Raw genomic sequence first — 24,320 nt, forward strand, 5'->3', positions numbered from 1 at the left:
TTGCATGAGCCAAACCAGATTTTTTGAATGTGTTTTATTTGTTGGAACATGTATTAGAAGAGATTCTAATTTGTCATTTCAATATTTTGGATGTCTCTACTGGATTATTACTATTGAAGATACATTATTTATTGGATGTGTTTTGTTGAAGATATATTTTATTTATTGGATGTGTTATGTTAAAGAAAATTTATTTCGTGGATGTGTTTTGTTTAGATAATGGCTGTTTTAACTGGATTTTACCATCCAATTCCAGATTATTATTGATTACTTTCTCATGAACACAGTTACAAATACACATACTAGCACAATTAGAATATATTTAAGCTTTCCCTCAATGATTTTCAACCTCTTTTTTATTTTCACAACCTCGTCAGCCAACTTTGAGTTTTGCTCGTATGACATCTCCTCATTAGTATTAGGATATATGAGAGATTCAGTAGTGAGCCATTCCCAAAAATCACAATGCTTCACTCCACAATGCTTCCACTTGCATGACCAAGACATTGCATTAGGATTTTGCAATGTAGTTGACACCATAGCCACTGCCTGCACGCCACACTTGCAATATTTTGGCTGGCATTTCACTTTTTTGTATCTTTTGAATTCATTGACAGCAGAACTTGATGCTTCACTAGAGGCCATTTTCAAATGAGAGTATTTTTTATTGTATTTGAAGTGAATGTTAAGAGTGTGGTGAAAGAGAGTAGGGGTGTGCTGCTGGTTTTTGGTTATAAAGGGATAGCAAATTTTTTGTTTGTTACAATGTAATGCACGGTTGATTTTTGGTTATAAAGGGGTGGCAAAGTTTTTGGTTGTTGCAAGGAAATGTGTTGCTGATATAGCTCATTATATAGCCAAAAAATATAACTGTTATTGTCTCTAACGGATCTATTTTTCTTTGCTTGGTTTGTGGGGTATTTCTGTCTTTCTGTGTTTTTTTTTAGTTTTAAGGGCATATTTGTCATTTCGCAACAATTCTGTTAGTTTGCAAATGGTGGCTAACGGAATAGTGGTGGGTAGATATATTTTGGTATTTTTGGGTGGATGAGTGATACACCTTGAAAGTGTTGTAATATGTTTGATAAAAGTGCATCTTTAGGGTACACGAATGATAATTTTCCTAAATTTTATTCAACATTATGACCAATGTAAACTTATATACGACTATTTTTTAAGACACAATATTTTTTAAAATAAAATTTATCAGTTTTTAAATTGATTTTGCTCACGGCAGATTATTTCAACGCTATAAGTAATAGCAATTATTTTAAAAGTTACAGTATTACCAATGCTAAACTTAGCGAAGAGCATGATTGTAGTCATGATAATGAAAGGTTTTGTAGACAAAGTGAGACAACCATTTTGAAGCTGCAAAGCAGATTACTGCAAATGACACGATCGTAGCTCTTGTAGCCATTGACATGGCGTTCTGCTTGGTTGCAGCAACAATCCCAACTGAAACAACAGAGACGACTTGCAGTATGACCTCAAGTGCATTGAGACTCTTGTGTGCAGCATTGCAACTTTTGCAGTTCACCACATGAGACCAGTACCTGAAAATTTGAATAAAGTTCCTTTAATTAAGCACAAGATCTTACGTTTTAATGGGGTCACAGCAAACTTTATATTGTTCCCGTTTTCAAGGCATTGCATAAGAATTTTGGCAAAAACACAAGAGAAAATGTTTCCCAAGCCTGAAGAAATAAATAATGCTTCTTTTAAAAATCCATAAATCCCTGCTCTTTCTTCAAAACCAAGAACTACAGGGCGTTAAGGGATTCAAGTTTATTGAAGTGAAGCCCAAATACCTGTCCATGAGCTGTTCTCTTGGCAGTGTTGGTGGAAGAGTTGCATCGAATTTTCCTCCCCAATTGAATTGGCCACCGGAATATTTTTTTAACCACATCCTGAAACCAACTACCAGGTTATCGGATTTTGTTGGCACAAAACAAGCTTTCTGCCAATTAGCAGGGCCAACAGCCATTATCTTTCGCTCCTGCAGGGAGAAACCAAAGTCAGGTAACAATATGTTGCAGAGAATTTTATTCGCGGCTAGAAACAACGGAGAAGCTATTCATTTCTTTTATCGTAGGAAAGTAGTATTTAAATCAACAAAGTGTTATTTTAATCAACACTTTCTATTGAGAAGAAAAACAAAAATATGCTTTTCGGATGGTGTCACAATCAATCTAGTAAAATGAAATGGTTGACGAGTCTAATATCTGAGTTTGAGGCCTAGACTGGAGGAGCAGGGGTTGTTTGATTTTTTTTTTCTCAGTTTGAATCTTAATTGTTTTATGATATTTACTGTCTTTTTTTTATTACTTATATCTAATTATAAGATGTTTAGATCTAAATACAAAAAGTTAAATACTACAACTTTTATCTAAATTGTAAAATATTTAAATGTAATTTTAATATTCTCTCTCGTTAATATTCATATTAAATAAATTTATTCCCTATCATATAAATAATTTTATTATTTTTTATTTACCTTTTTTTGGTTATATACATGTATTCAACTATATATATATATATATATATATATATATATATATTGTGAATTAGAATTTTGAACATAATCGAACTTTAGATGAGTGTGTTTTATAATAGACCTATCCAGGGGCGGATCTAGCATGTGACTAGTGGGGGCTTGAGCCCCCACTGGCAAAATAAAAAATTAAAATTTAAAAAAAAAATATTTTAGTTTTTTAATTAGCCCCCATAAAAAATTAATTAAAATAATCACTATAAATTATAAATCTCCATAAAATTTAAATTTGAACTTTTAAGAATTATAAAAACTTATAGTTTAATTAAAAATAATGATAGTCCACCACTCAAAATATTTTCAATTCTAAAAAATAGGATTAATTCTTCCAGTCTCTATAATAATACTAGAGCGAACATTTTCAGTAATGAAACTCATGAAAAATCATTTTTGGAATCATATGGGATAAATGATAGTTTGATTGTTTATATACGAAACAATAAATTTAATAATATTGATAATGAGTCAATTGTATAACATTTTTAAAATATAAAAATGCGCAGAGAATAATTATAAATGTACTAGCAAATATTTTATATATTTAAAATTTTAATTTTTCATATTTTATTATTATCTAATTTAGCCCCCGGTAAATTATTTTTTTAAATCCGTCACTGGACCTATCTCTTGGTATTTATATTTGCCATTTTTATAATAGATTTTGAATTTTATTTAATACATTAAATTTAATTCAAATGATTAAACAATCTTTAATTGACATATGTAATTAAAAAAATCAATATAATATACTAAAAATAACAACATAAGTATCATATATTGTGTGTTAGATACATATTTTATTTTTCGTGCTCTGTTAAGGAAAACATTATTAAATTTTTTTTACTAATCAAATAATTTATTTACAACTTGTCATGTGTTTAATAAAAAAAAATATAAGTATTGTTAATATTTATGATGTTATATATTTCAAAATATCATATTTTATTTATTTATTTATTTATTGAACTGGGGCTCTAAAAAGAGCTAAAGAAGAACAGAACGGGGGTGAGAAACCCCGTAAAAGTTATGAAGCAAAAGAGACCTAACACCTAAAGGTGGGGCAGTGTACACAAGAAGGCCAAAAGGAAGAGAAAAAGTGAGGTTCGCCATATAATCTACAACGAAATTGGCTTCTCTATAGATATAGAAGATGTCATTTTTTTTTTTAATAACACTTATATTCATATATCAAAATAAGAAAAATAAACATGTTATTCATATATATATATATATATATATAGAGAGAGAGAGAGATTTATTCACTCATTGAAATTTCAGACAAAATAAATAAATGCTACCTAGCACTCCAATTTAACGCCAATCCACCCGGCATGTTCCAAAAACTTTAGATTAAAATTATTTTAGCATACAGAGATAGGAATCACCTCAACGTGAAGCAGGCATAAATCTGAATCCAGAATTAGGTTCTGTCCAATATGAAATATCCACCGCGGAACAACTTTGTCTATCCAAATCTGGAAGTTTCTTGGGAAGGCCCAGATTACTCTGCTGTTACCCGGACTTACTGGAGCACAAATAAAAATCATAGCTACTCTTCGTTGCTTCAGCTTCTGCACCGATCGAAATTTATATGGACAAACAATGCGGGAGCAACATAGAATAGGGAGTGAAAAGAGTGCAAAATTCTATCCGTCAGCTGAGCATTACGAAACATATTGACTCTTACCTCTTCGGCTCCTCCCGATGATGCAGATCCATTTTCCTGATTCTCCAGAAGATCAAAATAAACAACAAAGACACAAGGTGCCAAAAATTTGGCACTTTCCGAATCCTGCTTTGCAATGAAACCATTTATGTCTATTTTCTCGAAACTTATTTTGATTGGTCTTCCCCCTTCTCTATCGAGCATCACTGTAAAGAAAATTTAGCATTAGCTAATGGGTTTTATTAATATAGTTGACGTAAACGTAAAACAAGGTTTATCCAGGAATTTATCAACCTTTGGGTTTCCTCGTACGCATCATTCCGTAATGTGCATATGTAAGATGAGCAGGATCCATAAGATTTTCCATTAGGACCTCATATCTGAAAATGCAATTTACTTACACTTAGAAAAAGCTGTTAACTTGCATTTACCCGGCTGTCATTACACTTGAGTTCAACTAGTTTTCTTAATGATTGTTGCCAAATATCAATATGGTACAAATTCAAACTGGAATTTCAAATTAAAAATGGAAAACCGGATCACTGCATACCCATAAGGAACATCCCTGCTTCCAAACATTTTTGTAAATGACGGGTCATCGAGTTCCGGGATGTGAGGAGGTTTCTTAGTCTTGATAATATCCTTGCACTGAGGAGCAATATCTGGCCAAAACCATAGGATGCCATTCTGTACGGCACTTGGATAAACAGCTGCACATGCTTTCTTGGATGTGTGGACCTGCGTATTTTGATAAATAAGTCAGTAAAAATTAAAGCAATCAGCCACCCAGCAAAGTAGAATTCTTAACAACTTCTGCATGCAAGAACGAAAATCAATACTAGATTGCAGAAAAATCACTACAAAATTTTATCAAGCAGGAAATGGAATCATAACTCATGTATTCTGCTTATCTTTCGTTGTTTCCTCACAATCAAACTGAAGACGAGAGGTGTGGTGGCTTTATCAAACATTAAATTAGCTACAGTTCTTTCAGAATTAAACGTATCCCATTGGAATTAGGCCCTTGACCTATTTTATTACTTCCAGTCTTTTAGTCCTTCAGGGAATCTAATTAGACCAAAATATAGCAAGGAAGTAGCATCTCACTCTAGACGTAATCAAGAAAACCGCAAAAGCATACATAGCAGCATAAAAAATAATAAAACATATGAATGTGATGCAAAAGTGAAGCAATCGATGTTACCGGGGGGCCGTCTGGGGGAGCCTGAGGGATAAATTTACAGTCACCCGAGCCACTGAAGCACCAGCCATGATACGGACACTGAAGCCGTCCCCATTGATCAATTCTTCCTTCTGACAAAGGAGCCAATCTGTGAGGACAAGCATCGGCAAAGACTCTCCATTCATTCTCATTCCTGTCCCACCAAACCACGACATCAAGCCCCAACACTTTCTTTGCATGGGGGACTCTCTTGTCCAAATCACACACCGGCATCAATGGATACCACTGTGAGAACCAATCAAATTTTTCCTCTTGTGAGTTAGTTTCAGGCTCTGTCTCTGGTGGGTCTGTGGCTTCAGTTGAAACTTGAGATGATGGTGATAAGGTGGTGAAGAGTTTGGATGGTTTTGATGAGAAAGATGATAAAGTGGATAGTGGACTGAAGTGGAAGCTTAAGAGCTTGGGCTTAGCAGTGAAGTGGGTTCTGTTGTACTTAAGTTTTAATGGAGTGTTATAAAATGGTGAAACTGAGGAGAGTAAGAGAGCTTCCATGGCTGCATGCAACACCTTACTCTGCACAAAAATCGAGATCAAGCAAGGTTAGAACTCGAGATAATTATAGCTAATTGCGAATGAACGTGCGCCACATGAGTCATGATCAGTGGACTCTGACCGTGACGCTGAAAAGTCCAACATAAATTAATGCGTCTCTTATGTTTGTGTCTTTCATTTCATTTCCTTGTAGTTGAATCAGTCAACATTTGTTGAGTCCAACTGAATAAGTCAGGAGTCGTTGAGTGATTTAATAGCGCTATACAAGTAGTGTGAATGGATGCCACAAAATTATTCAATAGCTAAGCCGTTTTATTTGACTGCTACGGGGGCCAAGGCTCCTCACTATGCTAAACAGCCTCCGTAGATTATCTGCCATCGAAAATTCGCCGGAAAAAAAGAGAACGTCCCCTCAGTACCAGATTCAATTTTTATTTGTTCATGTATGAGGATAATGAGATGAGTTGGCTAGCTTTTGCAAAATATTTGTAGAGTAATTGTTAAGGTCAAAATTATGTTTTAGGATTTCTTTTTTTTTATTATTATTATTTGAAAATTGGAATTTTATTTAAGAAAAAAGCATAATTTTATCAAATTATAATTATGTTTGTGTAAGGCGACGCATTTACTCGATTTATAAGTTTTGTTGAATTTTTATTAATTTTCTTTTGGCACTTTAAAACAAACATTTTACATTTTTTTTTTATATTTTGTAATATTTATGGAAAACATTCTGTATGAAGAACATTTTTGCATCTCTTTACTAGCGTACATGCATTATTCATGGTTAAGTTACACCTAAATTAATGGGTGAATTGCATTTTTCCTTGAGAATTAATATTAGACATGCAAAATTATGAACTTTTTAATTTTATGGGCAACAATGTTGACTATATAAATGAGATGGTTTTTAGTTACAACTAAATGAATTATTTTGGAAGCGTATGTTTAACTAATTAGACTAAAATTAATTTCAAAAATAAAAACTTGACTTGTTTTGGTCAAAATTGACTAAAATTAATTTCTATTATCTTAGTCATGTAGGACATGCATAAGATAATGGACTATTTTTACTATAAATTATGTTGAAATAATGTATCGTATGTGTTAAGTCACCGACCATATTAAGTAGTTAATGATACGATTCAACATTACTAGTAATATCATGGTAAATGAAAATATCACCTAATAATTAAAGTTTTAAATTCCTCTCAGAAATTAAAAAAAAAATTGAATTAGCAGGTGTGACTTTTCTTTTGAAATGACATTACATGAACTAGCATTGCTAATCAAAACATATCATAAATTGAAATAAATTTCTTTTCTTTTTTTTTCTTCTCTATAACTTTTGCTCATTTACATTGAAGACCCAAATAGTCGCTGGTGTGGGCTCGGCTGCGGAGCCCACGCCAGATTTTGGATAGAAATCATCAAAGGCTAAAAGTAGACCATCTCATTTGTCAATTTCCACCATTTTCTTAAGTAAATATATACTTTGTATCATTAGTAATGTGTCATTAGCAATTAATTGACATGTCTTAGCCTCTTAGGCGCCAATTGGTTTTAGCTTTCATTATTGATAAGATAATATTACATCACCAATTAAATGTTGACACATCATTGTTCATATCATTTGGGGTGTAAATTATTTATTCCAATTGTATATTTGTAGCATAACTCTTTCTTATATACACCTACTTAGAAGTTCTTTAATCTATTTTTTTCTTATATCTTCAAGCAAGAATATTAAAAGGACATTGTCGTTGGATTTCGATTCATGCTTTTACAGTCTTCTAGTAAAGAAAAAAGATCGAGAAAAGATAATGGAAATTTATATATCAACAGCCAATTGAATAAGGAATGAGATCAACTAAAAAAAAACAGTAGCAGAAGTAGTCCAATAACTATTTTATAAATTTAGGAAAAGAATAAAATGTATATAGACTCATCTTCCCTTTAAAATACTTGTTTGGTATAATTTATCTAACGGCTATAAGTACTTATTTAATTTTATAAGCTCTTTTTAAATTAGTTATTAGTGTTTTTTTAGTTGATCTTTTTGAGTTCAAATAAGTTAATTTGTCTCCATTAACAAAATCTGGAATTTGAGCTTTTATGAATGAAGATTAAAGAACTTTTAAATATATATATCAACAATACCTGAAGAACATTTCATTAATTACATAATACCCTTATTTATATATAAAACCTACATAATAACAATTAATTGCCACCATTTGATAAAAAACTAATTGCTGCTACTTCTTTTTTTTTTTTTTTATTCTAATGAGATTGCTACTGCTTTACTTATTTTATAAAAAACCTTACACAAAATAAATTATTGCCATCATTTGATAGAAAACTCATTGTCACAACTTTGGTGAGGTGCATAGCAGGTATCGATGTTTCCCTCATCACTGTTAAAATAAATCTAGTTTATTAGAAATATGATGAACACATTTCACTATGCTACTATTTGATATTTGATACTTGCTACAGTTTTCATTCTTCTTTTTATTATCTTATTCAAGAATGCATGCCAATTATTAATTTATATTTGAAATTCATTTCATCTTCATTTTATTTGTGCATTATGTTTTTCATGTAATAATATTACATATCCTTTGTCTAGAATCGTAACTGTTGCAAAGGAAAAGTAAATCAAAGGCAGATTGGGATGATGTTACCACTGGTGCTTTTATTAAGATTTGTATGAGTGAGACATTAGCTTGGAATCAAACCAAATAGTCACTTTAATATGATTGGGTGGAAAAGTCTCGTTGCTAATTTTTATTCTATGACCAATGGAGATTATGAATAGAAACATTGAAAAATAAGTGGGACATCCTAAAATAGATTGGCAACTTTGGACAAACTTGCTGAGAATGAAATTGGTTTAGGATGGGATGTTGTAAAACAGACAAATACTACTAGCGATGACTGATGGGAGAGAGGATTGAAGTTGCAAATTCTAACCTTCTTATTTTTTGGTGTACTAGGAAATGATTTTAGGAGCAATTTAGACATATTTTTTAACGCATAATCCTTTTGTATTATTGTAGGAGATTCTCAAAACAATTAAAATTCGTTATAAAGGCTTGAGAAATGTTGACCAATTAGAAATTTTGTTTAAAGATATTGTTGCGCCATCTATGGGTTTTGTACCAAATGATGGTGATATTTAACCATCTAATTAATATGCTAGTAAATATAATAATACATATTTTTAGGAGAAGAATGTCAATATTGAACTAACTAATTTTGATGGGTTAGAAAATATTGAGACTACACATGATAACGGAAGGAAAAGAAAATTATCAATTGGAGTAAATTAGTGTGTAATGAGTTAGACTTTTGCAAAAATTTTGTAGAGTAATTATTAAGGTCACAATTTTGTTTTGGGATTTCTTTTTTTAATTATTTAAACAATGGAATTTTATTTAAGAAAGGTATAATTTTATCAACCTGGGTGTTAGGAACTTTTTTTAATAGAATATGTGTTAGGATTCTAATTATATGAAGTAGTGAAATTCTAATCTTATGAAATTATTGAAAAACAAAACAACTAATTCTTTAAATTGTGGATTGATTTCTCGCAATTGATTCAAATTAGCCTTTTATATTCATGGCGTATGACACTGTGTCCAAATCACCCACCAACATCACTAGATACCATTGTGAAAACTAGTAAAAATGTTCTTCTTGTGTTCATTCTGAAGCCGTGGTTCAGTTGTGTATACGTTTTCTCTTGCAATTGTTAATGGTGATGATAATGTACTTACAATTACAACTGCTAATGGTGATGATAATTATATGTTTTCTATTACAACTGCACTTTCTAATTTCACTTGATCAAAATGTTTGCATACAAGCTACATTCCAGTATTTACGTACAGAAAAATAAGTTGTATTTACATATTCTAATTTTCGACGTTAAATGCTAAGCTCAGCGAAGGGCATGATTGTAGTCATGATAATGAAAGGTTTTGTAGATGAAGTGAGACAACCATTTTGAAGCCGCAAAGCAGATTACTGCAAATGAGATGATTGTAGTTCTTGTAGCCATTGACATGGCATTCTGCTTGGTTGTAGCAACAATCCCAATTGAAGCAATGGAGACGACTTGTAGCGTGACCTCAAGTGCGCTGAGACTCTTGTGTGCCGCATTGCAACTTTTGCAATTCACCACATGAGACCAGTACCTGCAAATTTGAATAAAATTCCTTTAATTAAGTACGAAATCTTATGTTTTAATGGGGTCACAACAAACTTCACAGTGTTCCCGTTTTCAAGGCATTGCATAAGAAATTTGGCAAAACACAAAAGAAAATGTTTCTCAAGCTTGAAGAAACAAATAATGCTTCTTTTAAATATCCATAAACCTCTGCTCTTTATATGAGTTTCAAAACTGGGAACTACTGTAAAATCCCATGACATGGTGTTAAGGGGTTCAAGTTTATAAAAGTGAAGCCCAGATACCTGTCCATGAGCTGTTCCCTGGGCGGTGTTGGTGGAAGAGTCGCATTGAATTTCCCTCCCCAATTGAATTGGCCACCGGCATATTTTTTTAACCACCTCCTGAAACCAACTACCAGGGCATCGGCTTTTGTTGGCACAAAACAAGCTTTCTGCCAATTAGCAGGGCCAACATCCATTATCTTTCGCTCCTGCAGAGAGAAACAGAAGTCAGGTAATTCACAGCCAGAAACAAGAAAGAATCTATTAAATTCTTCTATTGTAGGAGAGTAGTATTTAAGTGAATACCTTCTATTGAGAAGAAAAACAAAAATATGCTTTTTGGATGGTGTCACAACCAATCTAGTAAAATGAAATGGTCGACGAGTCTCAAATCTGAGTTTGAGGCCTAGACTAGCAGTAGACTTGAACGCCAATCCACTCAGCATTTTCAAAAAACTTTAGGTTAAAATTATTTTAGCATACAGAGACAGGAATCACCTCAACGTGAAGCAGGTATAAATCTGAATCAAGAATTAGATTCTGTCCAATATGAAATATCCACCGCGGAACAACTTTGTCTATCCAAGTTTGAAAGTTTCTTGGGAACGCCCATATTAATCTGCTGTGACCAGGACTAACTGGAACACAAATAAAAATCAGAGCTGCTCTTTGTTGCTCCAGCTTCTGCACCAACCGAAATGTATATGGATAAAAGAAAGCCCAAACAGCATAGAATAAGAACTGAAAAGAGTGCAAAATTCTACTGTCAGCTGAGCATAATGAAACATATTGACCTTTACCTTTTCGGCTCCTGCTGATGATGCAGATCCATTTTCTTGATCCTTCATAAGATCAGTATAAGCAAAAAAGATACAAGGTGCCAAAAATTTGCTACTTCCCCACTCCTGCTTTCCAATGAAACCATTTATGTCTATTTTATTGACACTCATTTCAACTGGTCTTCCCCCTTCTCTATCGAGCTTCACTGTAAAGAAAATTTAGTATTAACTAATAGGTTTTATTCACGAAGAGAATATAAATGACTTAAACGTAGAACAAGGTTTATCTAGGAATTTATCAACCTTTGGGTTTCCTTGTACGCATCAATCCGTAATGTGCATATGGAACATGAGCAGGGTCCATAAGATTTTCCAATAAGACCTCATAACTGAAAATGCAACTTACTTGCAATTAGAAAAAGTTGTTAACTTGCATTGACCAGGTTGTCATTACACTTAAGTTCAACTAGTTTTCTTAATGACTCTTGCCAAATATCAGTATAGTACAAATTCAATCTAGAATTTCGTGTGCTAACTCGCTCAAATTAAAATGGAAGACTGGATCATTGCATACCCATAAGGTATATCTCTGTTCCCAAACAATTTTGTGAATGACGGGTCATCTAGTTCCGGGATGTGAGGAGGTTTCTTAGTCTTGATAATATCCTTGTACCGAGGAGCAATATTTGGCCAAAACCATACGATGTCATGCTGGACGGTACTTGGATAAACTGCTGCACATGCTTTCTCGAATGTGTGGACCTACATATTTTGACAAATAAGTTGGTAAAAATTAAAGCAATCAGCCACCCAGCAAAGTAGAAATCTTAACAACTGCATGCAAGAACAAAAAATCAAAACTAGATTGCAGAAAAATCAAAACAAAATTTTATCAAGCAAGCAATGGAATCATAATTCATGTATTCCCCTTATCTTTCATTGTTCCTTCACAATTAAACTGAAGATGAGAGGTGTGGCGGCTTTACCAAACATTTAATTAGCTACTGCTCTTTCAGAATTAAACGTATCCCCTTGGAATTAGACCCTTGACCTATTTTATTACTTCCAGTCTGTAAGTCCTTCCGGGATAGCTTTCGGGCAAAAAACGCGCTGAAGCGCAACAATTATAAACAAACAAACTCTATGCCTAGAAGAGATTCTAATTGGACAAAACTATAGCATCTCACTCTACACATAAGCGAGACAACCGCAAAAGCATCTATAGCAACACAAAACATAATAAAACATATGAATGTGATGCAAAAGTGAAGCAATAGATGTTACCGGGGGGCCGTCTGGGGGAGCCTGAGGGATAAATTTACAGTCACCCGAGCCACTGAAGCACCAGCCATGATACACACACTGAAGCCTTCCCCATTGATCAATTCTTCCTTCTGACAAAGGAGCCAATCTGTGAGGACAAGCATCAGCAAAGACTCTCCATTCATTCTCATTCCTGTCCCACCAAACCACGACATCAAGCCCCAACACTTTCTTTGCATGAGGGACTCTCTTGTCCAAATCACACACCGGCATCAATGGATACCACTGTGAGAACCAATCAAATTTCTCCTCTTGTGAGTTAGTTTCAAGCTCTCTTTCTGGTGGGTCTGTGGCTTCAGTTGAAACTTGTGACGATGGTGATAAGGTGGTGAAGATTTTGTATGGTTTTGATGAGAAAGATGATAAAGTGGATAGGGAACTGAACTGAAAGCTTAAGAACTTGGGCTTAGTGAAGTGGCTCTTATTGTACTCAAGTTTGAATGTAGCGTTACAAAAAGGTGAAACCGAGGAGAGTCTAAGAGCTTCCATGGCTGCATGCAGCACCGTTCTCAACACAAACTAGAGATCAAGCAAGATTAAAACTTGAGGCAATTATTGATAGTTGTGAAACGAACACGAGTCATGCCATGAGTCATGATCAGGGAACCGTGAGCTTGAGGCTGTAAATTGCCCAACATGAAGGAATGACGCAATTTTTATTTGTTGTTTTCTGAAGCATATATATGAGGATAATCTGATGACAGGTGTGAATTAATGTGAAATGAGTTGGCTTTTGCAAAATATTTGTTGAGCAATTATTGAAGTCAAAATTATGTTTTAGGATTTTTTTTTTTAATTGCCTGAACGATGGTATTTTATTTAAGAAAATGACATAATTTTAATTATGTGTTAGGATTCTGAGTATAAAAAATAGTGAAAGTTTAATCATACACAATTATTTTTTTAAAAAATTAATTCTTCAAATTGTGGATTGATTTCTCATAATTGAATCAAATTAGCCTTTTATATTCGTGACATGTTGGCGCTCTGTGTCCAAATCACACACCAGCATCACTAGACAACCTTTGTGAAAACTAGTAAAAATTTTCCTCTTGTATTCATTGTGAAGCTGTAGCTCAGTTGTGTCTATTTTTCTATTGCAGCTGTTAACAGTGATGTTATATAATGTTCGGAAATTTTATGGAATTTAAAGTAATGGAACAGAGAATATATAAGAGTTTCCGTGGCTGCAAAAACTTTTAAAATAAAACGTCCAATTTAAAGGGTTACAGATATGACATTCATATATTATTGGGCACAATCTTGTTAATTATGGGTCTACCGTTCCTTGCATTCAGAAGAGCCAAACCCTCAGAGTTGTAACATGTATCCACCTCATCCGCTTCAAACTTGAAATGCCAAACTACACTTGTCTGTGCAGCAATCTCTTGGAATTGTCTTTAATTTCATTTTTATGCAGATTTTTTTTTCACAATCCAGATTATTATTTTTAAATTTCAATATTTTCTTATTCTTTTAAGTAGATGTCCGTTAAAAGTTCTGTTAGGAGTTTATAATTATCAAAAGGTGTTCGTTATAGACTCATCATATAAAACGTAAAGCTGTTGAGAAAAAAAGGAGATACAATCTCGTTAGATGGTGGAGTTCTGTTCCAACATATAACGAGATAATATGTCATTCTCTCTCTACAATTGAGTTTTATACGATGAGTCATATCGAACACCTTTTGACAAACAAGCTCAGTAAAAACTTTTAAAGGACATCATCAACTTGCGAGAATAAGAAACTATCAGAATTTAACAATAAATCCGAATTGTCAAAAAAAAAAAAAAAAACAAAACTTGTTCTTGCATCCACATAGCTTGGTGCTTGAACAGAGAATATATGATGCCTGCAAACAGACGTATCAAACTCCATTTGTAAGAGATTCAATTTATGTACCATTTCATATATAATGAAATTGGACCCATGTCACAAAAGTTGGCAAAATATTAATTAATCACCTCAAATACCCTTAAAAACACCAAAACAAACAAACCCAGCAAGAAAAATAACCAATGCAGAGAATGTTAGATATATACATATACACCAGAAGTTCTTCTGGAAAAATCAGCCCACCAATCCAAGAGCTGAGATTGTGACATAAAAAATCAACACCAGTAGCAGCCTCTTTCAAAAGCACACTTCTTTGGTGAATCTTGCAAATTACTACTAAGGCAAATGGTTTCGGGGCTCTGAGCTTTGTGCTTCGAAAGTTGAAACATTTATGGATGGGAGGCTTGGTGCCTCATTTAATATCCTTAATGTCTTAAGTAAGGTTAGGTGTAACCAAGAGGTTTAATTGTTAGAAATTGGTATTTTTTGGAATTATATGAGATTATTGTTCATATTATAACTCATATTGTAACTCATACTGATTGCTTAGATTCTAATCATCTCTAATATGTAAGAGACATTTATTCTACTCATATTTTATTAAAAAAAAGACTATTTTTACTCAATTATTTTCTATAATTGAAAAAGATATTACGCCCCATGGGTTCGAACCACTTGTGAGTGCTGTGACTCTGCTAAGTTTTGATCAAAAAGTAAATGAGCCTAAATATTTTTCTTTGACTTTTTAATACTTAATCTATCTACCGTGTGTCTGTGTGTGTGACTGTGAGTAAATATATAACTTGACGGGCGACCTGGCTCAAATAATTTTAAAAATATATTTATATCTCGAGATGTATAGTACAACTTTTGCTTATAAATATATGAATTGATCTGACTCTCAATAACTTTTAGATTATAATGTATTACTAAAATTACAATTTAAAAAAAAGGGCAAAAAATAATTAAACTTGCAAGAGTTATGGTAGGAAATGGAAAAATAAAAATAAAGGCCAGCAGCAGCAGCAGCAGGTCAGCGCAATTAACGACTGTTGAAATGATAAGTGTTTGATGAAAGTAACTTAGTGTTTGATGATATGCCTGTGAGTTTACGATTTTGCGGGAAGCAACAATTACAATATTCTAAGACTCGGTAAGTGCAAATCATCAGCCTCAGGTCGTTGTAGACACTCAAAAGCAAGAAGCTTCGTGGAAATATCATAGTGATAAGGTTGACGACGACTCACCACTGCCGTTGAGAAGCAACAGACTGTACCCTTTATAGACAAGATCCCCTCATTCATATTAACTGTTGTTATTCTATACTAAATCTAGGCCGTTGATCCAGGTATATAACAGCTGTAATATAATATAATCTAGCACACTCTCCCTCATGACTAAAGGGCCATGTAAGTTAACATTTGTTATGTATGTTGATTTTGCGGAAACATTTACGGTGAGTTCACATTCCGGATTGAGGAATTGGAATCCATAATTGGAATAGTTGACAATGTTTAAAGTAAAAGAAGGAATCATAATCAAAAGGTCATTGATTCCCACCTTGGGAATAAATCTGCTCTCTAACAAAATTCATAAACCTGGATTTATCCTTGGTTAAAAAAAAAAGAGAGAAAAAAAATAGCACGGTCGATTGATAAGAACCAGAAGCCATGATCGTTGCATGCCAGTCGTCGAACTTAGCAGAGCCGGTCGTCGTGCACCACTGTCGCACACAATCCTGTCAAACAGAGCAGAGCCTTGCACCGATGCAAATCATCAGCCTTGCACTAGTGATCGTCGCTGGTAGTATGCAGTACTCGTCGATTGTTGATTATTCAAATTATTATTAGTATTGTTGTTGTTGTTGTTGTTGTTATCGTTATCATTATTGTCATTATTATTGCTATCGTTATTGTTCTAAAACAATGTAAACAAATTAATGGAAGTAAAGTTCATTCCAATTCAGAATATTATAATTCAAGTAAACAACTTGTTTTAATTTCCATTCTATCTTATTTTGATTTTCATTTAGTAAATGTACCATCATATTAATCTTTCTGTCATTTTGCATTGCTGTTTTAACTGCATAACATTCTTGCAAATAATGCTTTAAGAATAAATGTTTGATACTCTCTCTTCTAGGGCTTCACATGGTGATGAAGTGTTCATTATGGGCCCAGCAAATGGTGAGTTTTTTTTTTCATTTATTCTTTCGTAATAATTTTTATTCAAGCCGAATACTGGTTCAAATATTTATTTCTCTTTCTCTTACGGCAATTTTGGTAGGCTCCAAGGAATTACTAGAGCCAAACGGCGGGTGATCCCTCAATGTCGGATGGTATTGAAATAATGCTGCAGCTGATGATTTATGCTTGCATAGATCTATCCTCATACTATAATTTACATGTAAAAATATAATAATCAAATAAAAAGACATTTTATTTTAGTTTGGCGTCTTAATTTTCATAAACCCAATAATCTAATATCATAACGTTGACATGGGCTTCGTATTCACTTGCTTGTTTTTGCACACTCCATTTGCTCCTGTCACCGAGGTAATTAATTTCTACCTACCATGCTTGTACGAAAAGGTCCAAAACAGATGAGGTATGAAAAAGTTAAGTTAATTATTATACAGATTTAACTTCCGATCGAAATTAAGGTCTTTCATCCCAAAGCAGTAGCCTCAATGTTTGGACACATAGAGCTCCAAGATATTTGGACACTGAATAGCAGCTGGCTGCCTTAAAAGATTTATGATGCATTTATTAAACAAGAATTAGAATAGACATGAATCATAATGAACTGTCATGGAAATGAGGATTGAAAATCAAAATAAATTATTTACTTGAACTGTAAGAATTTGAATCGGAATGAACTGAATTGTCATTAATGTGTTTACTTTGTCCCGAAATCTGAATATGTTACAAATTACTAAAAAATCATTAATTAACTATTGTCATAATTATTATTTTGTATTTTAATTATTTTGATTATTTATTCAAAAATTATTATTATTGTTAATAATATATTAATTAATTATAATTTTTTATCATTAATAATAATAATCATCATCATCATCATCATCATTGACGAGTGACATCATTATCAACAACAGCGGCATCGTCGGCATCATCATCGACAATGGCTGTTGCCATTGGATCATGCTATTGCTGTTGTTGCTTGAAAACGTTGCTACTATTGATGATTGACGACACTGCTTCAGTTGGACAATGCTGTTGTTGCTGCTTGATGACCAACGACGTTAATTTTGGAAGCAACGGTTTGGCAGAGATGAATTTTGGCTGTGTTTTTTTTTTAATTTTTTTAATTAAATGAGGGTATTTTTGGCCTTTTGAGATTTTGATAAAGGCAAATTGGGGAGTGTTGGGGATGGGAGACTAATTCCCACCCATTTGGGAGTCAGTCTTCCATTCTTCATTTCTAAATTGAGGTAGGTCCCATGATTCTAATTTTAATTTCCACTTCTATTTTACAAAATAAACTTCATCAATTATTCTAATTATGAATTCAGATTTTCCAATCCAGAAAGTAATCAGACCATGAAGATTCCAAGGGTCTTGTCATCAATGAAATTGTATTGCTCGAGTAGTCGACTTGCTACTGTCCGGCTGCAGGCACTAGGCAATTAACCAACCACCAAACGAGTCCTACATTTTCCTTTAATTAATGCCAAATTAATTAGATCATGTCCCCAGTATCCATAGGTTGGTGGGTGCAATTACTGAGTCTCACCAAAATACATTAGTTAATTATTAATGCCACTCAATAATACTCTTTCTCGTAACATCTTTTATTTATAGCCAGATCGATAGAGAGCATGCAGTTTCAAAACAGAAGAGCCAAAACCTGTAAGTATATGTTCTCTTGGCATGCATTTTAATTTCAGGTTTCACACTTTTAATTAAGTTTTCACTAAGCACCTAGTTTCCTTCGAATTCAATTCATTGTATCTGCAAGCCAATAATAATTACTATTATTATTATTATTATTCGCATGCAAAAGATAGTTTCTTTACAAGTTTTGTTTCTTACTATATTTTATTTTTTGGTTATATGGTAGGTTGACTTGAGTAATAATAGAGCGGAAGCAGCTGCCTTTGCAGAACAAACTGATACCAAACGAAGCAAGCAACATTGGTAAGATCAAGACTTTAAAAACTATTCACATGTTGGTAATTAGTTTCTTGTGTATTTTATCATGGGTCAGGCTACAGTGCAACTGTGATACCGTGCCACAGTTGCACCAGCCGTTAGATCCACTCAAATGAGTGGGGTCCACTTGAATAAGTGGGAATTCAACGGTTGGGTGCAACTGTGGCACGGTACCACAGTTGCACCACAGTTTTATCCTTTTATCATATATAATATATGTATACAGTGTTGTATCTGTTTTGGGTGTCTTTGTTTCTAAAATAACCAAAATGTAAATCTTTTGCCTACAAACAGAATCCAACTAGATTTGCTTAATGATATGTATATATGCTTAATGATGTGTCAAGAGTTAATTTAACAATTTTTCAAGAAAGGATATAGGAGATATGTATATATATATGCTTCTCGTTTTTGCTTTTTTACTGTCTTTATTTTTCTATTCCGTTAATTTAATGGTGAAACAAATTATATATATATATATATATACAGTGGCGAAGCTAGCACTATTTTTTGGGGTGGGCTAGATTTTTTTTTAATTCAATTACTTCACAAAAAAATTATTCTATACAAAAGAAATTATTAAAATACACTAGACAAGTAAAAAATTAATAATAAAATTAAAAAAATACAATGTAAATAAAAAAAATACTATCGACGAAATTTCGTCCTGCGATTCTTTAAAAAAGAAAACTCATATATTATCGTATTTGAATTATATTATCTGCGATAATAATACATTAGATAATTATTAATTATTTTATCAAAAAAATTTGACAAAAGTATAAGCTAATAACTAATTCAAAAACAATATGAGCATGTGGGTGCGCCAGAGGCTGGCTGTCACTCATGAGGTGGCAACTTGATGACTTGAACAACTAAGTTTTAGGGAATTTAAAATTTAGATAATGGAATCAATTAGTTAGGGATTTGAGTTAATTTTTCAATTTAGAGAAAATAGATATTAACTATAATTATTAGTTATATTTTTATATTTTACTATAAGTTTTTTTTAAAACAATGTATAATTAATTAATATTTTTTTTCAAGAAACTAACCCGGGCTACAGCCCGGGTTAGCCTCCTCAAAGCTTTGCCTCTGTATATATATATATATATATATGTGTGGGTGTGTGTGTGTGCGCGCGCGCGCTTTTATCGCTACTATTGATTCCAAATTCTTGCATCGAATGAGTACACCATCAGGAGAATTATTTTGATTTTCATAAGCTGACGGAAGGTTTAAGATGGAAGTCAATTTAGTATACAAGCATAATCTAATGGTGAGTGTTTCTTTTTAGTTAGTATTTTTGTAGTAAGACTCTTGTTTTTATACTAACAGCTCAATATGTTTCTGAGTTGATGTTTAATGTTGTTTGTTTTAGGTTTTACATGGTGAAAAGGTGTTCGATATAGACTCAAACAATTTTCATTTGACGCTGAACCTCAAAGAAATACAAAATCATTAGAATTGAGGTCGTATATTATCCTGCAACCCATAAAAAATGATAACACTGAGCCATCAAGACTGAATCTCTTAAATATAATACTTCTGAAGATTACATAATTAATTTCATGCGGAACGTTTCCTTTCAATGTGTTTATTTCCAAATTTTATAGAGATGCCTATATGTCTGGTAAATGAATTTGAAATACAAATAAATTTAGGTGACGATCTTTGTGGGAAGTATACAGTCCATTCGTTTTAGCTTCAATGGCCGGGGATTTATTTTTCATTTCGGTCTGAATGGTTTCGAATGTAAGCCATCAAGTTTTATTATGTAGCCCCTGTGAGGTTGTTTGAATTCAGGATGTCTGGAGTCCTGATGGGTTGTTGAAGTGAAACGAATCAAGACCGGAAACTATAGAGTTTATAATTTTTTACAAACTTGAAACCTCAAGCAACTTATTATTAAGTAAACTAGACATTTACTTGTGTATTCAAAGGCTATTTTGGGGAGACAAGCATAAAAAATTATAAAGGATAGTGAGCAAAAGAAGGAAACGGAAGGGGGGAGAATAAAAGAGGGGAGTGGGGTGTTACCTAGGGAGGAGGGCTACTTGCTTCTCTATTATGTTTTTCTTAGAGGCAGAAGGATTTGGACAAGCTAAAAAAAAAAGAAAAAGAGAAATCCATTCTTCATGTTGGGATTGGGTTTTATTTTTGAGCTTTTGATCTCTATTTTTTGTTTTAAATAGAAATTATTTATTTTTATTATAGTAAACCCATAAACTGACTTGAGTGTCGGAGGGTTCGCTCTGAAAAAACTTCCGGCACCTCTTACCTTTTTTTGTGATTTCATGTATTCGTAGGTTAATCACTGGTGGTTGCAGACATTTTGACAATTGACCAGTCAATTCTCCACCAGATAAATTTAATGCTGGTGTAAGAATTTGATATTAAGTCGCTAATCGACTAGATCAGATTTTGACATCAACGCATAATTAAATAATTATTAAAACTATGACATGGATTTAATGAAATTTTACAAGTGATGAAGAGAAAAATAAAAAGAATGACAGAAGTTGGGAAGCTTTCCATGATGATGATTATGAAGATTAGAAGCGGTAATATACGTTAAAGGAAGATATGGATTGATGACTATTTATTACATTAATTGCTATATTTATTATTGGGCAACCAACAACATTAATGGCAGTTATTATGATTTGGAATTAACCAATATATTGGTTACAAAATTATGTCTTATCTTATTTTTGCTGTTCTAATAAAATAATCAGTTGGACATAGTCCGAGTTTGACGTTTGATAAATTATGCTGTTGAGAATGCATGTGCTATGAATTTTAAAAGTTGAATGCCTATATTAGTTATTATTACGAGCTAAAGAGTTATTTTATTGTATATTCATCAAGATAAACATAAGTTACAAGCTCCCAAAACCTTAACAAATAAACATTTCGAAGATAAAAGTACAACTTAAAAATAAATGAGCTTACTGGTTAGACCAAAAATTTTGATACTGCTAGATATGGGTTTGATTGTAGTTGTGGACTAGCGGTTGTGTGTAGTTGTGGACTACGGTAACGATAATATATTAGAGCTATGATTTTAGATATAAAGTGCACTTGTTGGCAGTCGCATACATTGCATATTCAATTAAGAAATTTTGAACTAGCACACAAATCTGGGCATGTTGTTCAAGACACTAACATTGAAACATTTTGCATAATGTAGTTAAAGAGTGCCTATATCATACAAATTTTTTTTACAGTTCTTCGGGCTCAATCTTGCAAAAACATTGAGCTGCTGGAGATTTTCTAGACTCTCATACCTAAAAATTGAGGTGTCGAAACTGACATGGTTAGTAAGATTGTTACTTACAATCACTTTCTTCTAAGAATCTACCTTAAAATCTCAGCTAAGATTCTAACCCATCTGGTCTTCTCTAAAAGCAAAATTCAATGGGGGCCTATCTACTGACAATGTACCTTCTAATACCTTCACAACTTCGCCAATGGAAGGTCGTAAAAATGGTTGGCTTTGCATACACCACAATGATATCCTCAGGGCTCTCTCCACTCCTTCAGACACTCTATTGTCCTCTGAATTCAGTTCTCCATTGATCTTGTTAACAAGATCGCGCAGATCGCTGCCTAATATGTCTGTCTTGCATGTAACAATTTGAAGCAACATTTCCCCAAACATGTAAATATCTCTCTCAGATGGGGACTCCAAAGAAGAAGCTGTCTCCTTTGCAAGTAAGCTTCTAAGCCCGAAATCTGTCACTTTAGGAACCAATTTTTCATCAAGCATGACATTTTCAAGCTTCAGATTCCCATGAGAAACACAAGTTTGGCATTCCAAGTGCAAATAAGCAAGGGCTCGAGCAACTCCTAGAGCAATATCAAGCCTCTGCTGCCAACTCCTTTCAACCTGAGCCTGCTCCATGTTGAATAACCAATTATCAAGAGAGCCATTTGGGACATACTCATATATGAGAATAGCATGTTCAGACTCAAAACAGAATCCCTTTATTGATACAAGATGCCGGTGGTGCATTGCACCCAAGGTAGAAACTACCCTCCTGAAGTCTTTCTCAGTTGCTACGACGTTCATCACCTTGGCAATTACTGGCATTTTGTTGGGAAATAAACCTTTATAAACAGAGGGGCCGAGTTGATTTCCAAAGTTTGCAGTCAGCTCTCTCACCTCTTCATGGGACAATCTGATGAGAACGCTGTAATGTGGGTTCATTTGAGCATCTTTTCCAAAAGGGATCCTTGTTTGAGCCTTAGTTTTACGTCTCCGATACATAACCCAAAACACAAACATCTCAATGCTCAAAAAGGCCGAGACTGTCACCAGAATTATCAAGGAAATGGCTCCCACAAAAGCTTTACCATCGCCACTACGTTCATCTAATCCTTTAGATGAAATAGGAATTGGCTTGACATTGTTGTGAGGATTAGCACCTCTAGCAGAAACTGCCTGAGGGACCAAGCACACTTTCAAGAAAGAATTTGCAGGAGTAGATGGTTTCCTATATCCACTAATAAAGCTTGTTCTTTTGATTGTGCAAAGCCCTGAACCATCGTTCTTTGAAGTTACTGCAACGCAAGTAGAGTCATTGGAGCAGAACTCCTTACAGGCTTCCTCGCTCAGCATCAAATCAACATCTAGAGGAGGATAAAGACCATAAAGAACTGTCTGCTTCAGAATCATCATGCTGGTATTCAACCTGCAGTTCCCCAAATCCACCATTTTCCTGCAGCCAGTATTGACTGTATCCACTGCAGGCAGGTCATTTCCCCAATTTACAGAAGCCTCCGACAGACAATCACAAACAGTGGCCGTGGAATTGTACCCACATACACTGTACAAACCACAAAAGCCAAACACATCACACTGGTTCTGAACTGCTTGCCACCCTACCCTCCACACATGAGCCTCATTGTCCCACGAGTAAATTCTCAAATTCCCATCTGAATCAATCCTAAGATGCCTCAAGACCACAGAAGGGTCTCCAATATCCTTACTCGACGCGGACCAAACCGTCTTATTACTGGCATCAAAAAGCCGCAAAACACCAATAGAATCAAACCTTGCTTCCTTAGCAACACCATAGGAGCTCAAATGAGTCCTCCAGTAAGTCACATTGCTTTCCCACACAAGAGCAAGCTCACCAGAACGGCGTATCACAAAATTGTAATAACTAGAGATGGATTTTGTTGAAGGCGCTCTTAAGACCCGCGGAAAATGGAAAGACTGACCAGGAAGGAGAGTGTTCGTGGGGCTATTAAAGCTCTCCCAAAGCACATTATCTTCACTACCCATTAACAGTAAGTTCCCATTGTTCAATAAAGTAGCTTTTTGAACACCTAAATTAGAAGTATTACTGCTCCAAACAATCAAACCACTAGGGTTTTCAAACAAAATCAACCTACCATCCAAATTGAGCCTAATTGTAGAGTTCTCAGAAACTCTAAGACCACCACCAATAGCCCAAACAGGCAGATTTGCAGCTTTATCTTTTAAATTAAACCTAATCCCCACAACAAATCCATCACTATCACTATATTTTGAGCTAGTATCCAAGAACCCAAATGCAAAGACACCATTTTCAGACACCCAAGTTTTGCTTTTATCAAACCCAGAAACCTCAAAACCAAGAGGTACCGAAACCATAGCAAGGTCATCACATATGCCACTAAATGCAAAACCCAGAAACAGAAACACAACCAAAACAGAACTAAACCTGCTAAAGCAGCAAACTTTACCACACTTACCGTGAAAATGCTTGATGGGTAGCTCAGGATTCAGCTGAGCCAGCAAAAT

The 24,320-nt window shown here is 33.8% G+C and overlaps 3 protein-coding genes across 3 annotated transcripts; all 3 read right to left on the reverse strand.

The window, feature by feature from the left end:
- Positions 1-1,235: 1,235 nt before the first annotated feature.
- LOC18051449 (protochlorophyllide-dependent translocon component 52, chloroplastic) lies at positions 1,236-6,026 on the reverse strand. Its single transcript, XM_006445570.2, has 7 exons — positions 5,425-6,026; positions 4,771-4,958; positions 4,515-4,600; positions 4,242-4,426; positions 3,940-4,125; positions 1,812-1,999; positions 1,236-1,556 (listed from the first exon to the last, which is right to left on the reverse strand). The coding sequence occupies exons 1-7, from the start codon at positions 5,953-5,955 to the stop codon at positions 1,301-1,303; spliced, it is 1,620 nt and encodes a 539-aa protein (XP_006445633.1). The 5' UTR covers positions 5,956-6,026; the 3' UTR covers positions 1,236-1,300.
- Positions 6,027-9,752: 3,726 nt separating this feature from the next.
- Positions 9,753-13,152, reverse strand: LOC18051450 (protochlorophyllide-dependent translocon component 52, chloroplastic). The gene is made up of 7 exons (XM_006445572.2): positions 12,477-13,152; positions 11,767-11,954; positions 11,496-11,581; positions 11,214-11,398; positions 10,912-11,097; positions 10,435-10,622; positions 9,753-10,157 (listed from the first exon to the last, which is right to left on the reverse strand). The coding sequence occupies exons 1-7, from the start codon at positions 13,002-13,004 to the stop codon at positions 9,902-9,904; spliced, it is 1,617 nt and encodes a 538-aa protein (XP_006445635.1). The 5' UTR covers positions 13,005-13,152; the 3' UTR covers positions 9,753-9,901.
- Positions 13,153-21,545: 8,393 nt separating this feature from the next.
- LOC18051451 (G-type lectin S-receptor-like serine/threonine-protein kinase SD3-1) lies at positions 21,546-24,317 on the reverse strand (the record flags this gene model as incomplete). The annotated part of the gene is made up of 1 exon (XM_006445573.2): positions 21,546-24,317. A coding segment is annotated over one exon (2,406 nt), but the record flags the coding sequence as incomplete, so codon positions are not given.
- Between the last annotated feature and the right edge of the window lie 3 nt (positions 24,318-24,320).

Source organism: Citrus clementina, unplaced genomic scaffold (assembly GCF_000493195.1).
Source record: "Citrus clementina cultivar Clemenules unplaced genomic scaffold, Citrus_clementina_v1.0 scaffold_2, whole genome shotgun sequence".
Classification (NCBI taxonomy): domain Eukaryota; kingdom Viridiplantae; phylum Streptophyta; class Magnoliopsida; order Sapindales; family Rutaceae; genus Citrus; species Citrus x clementina.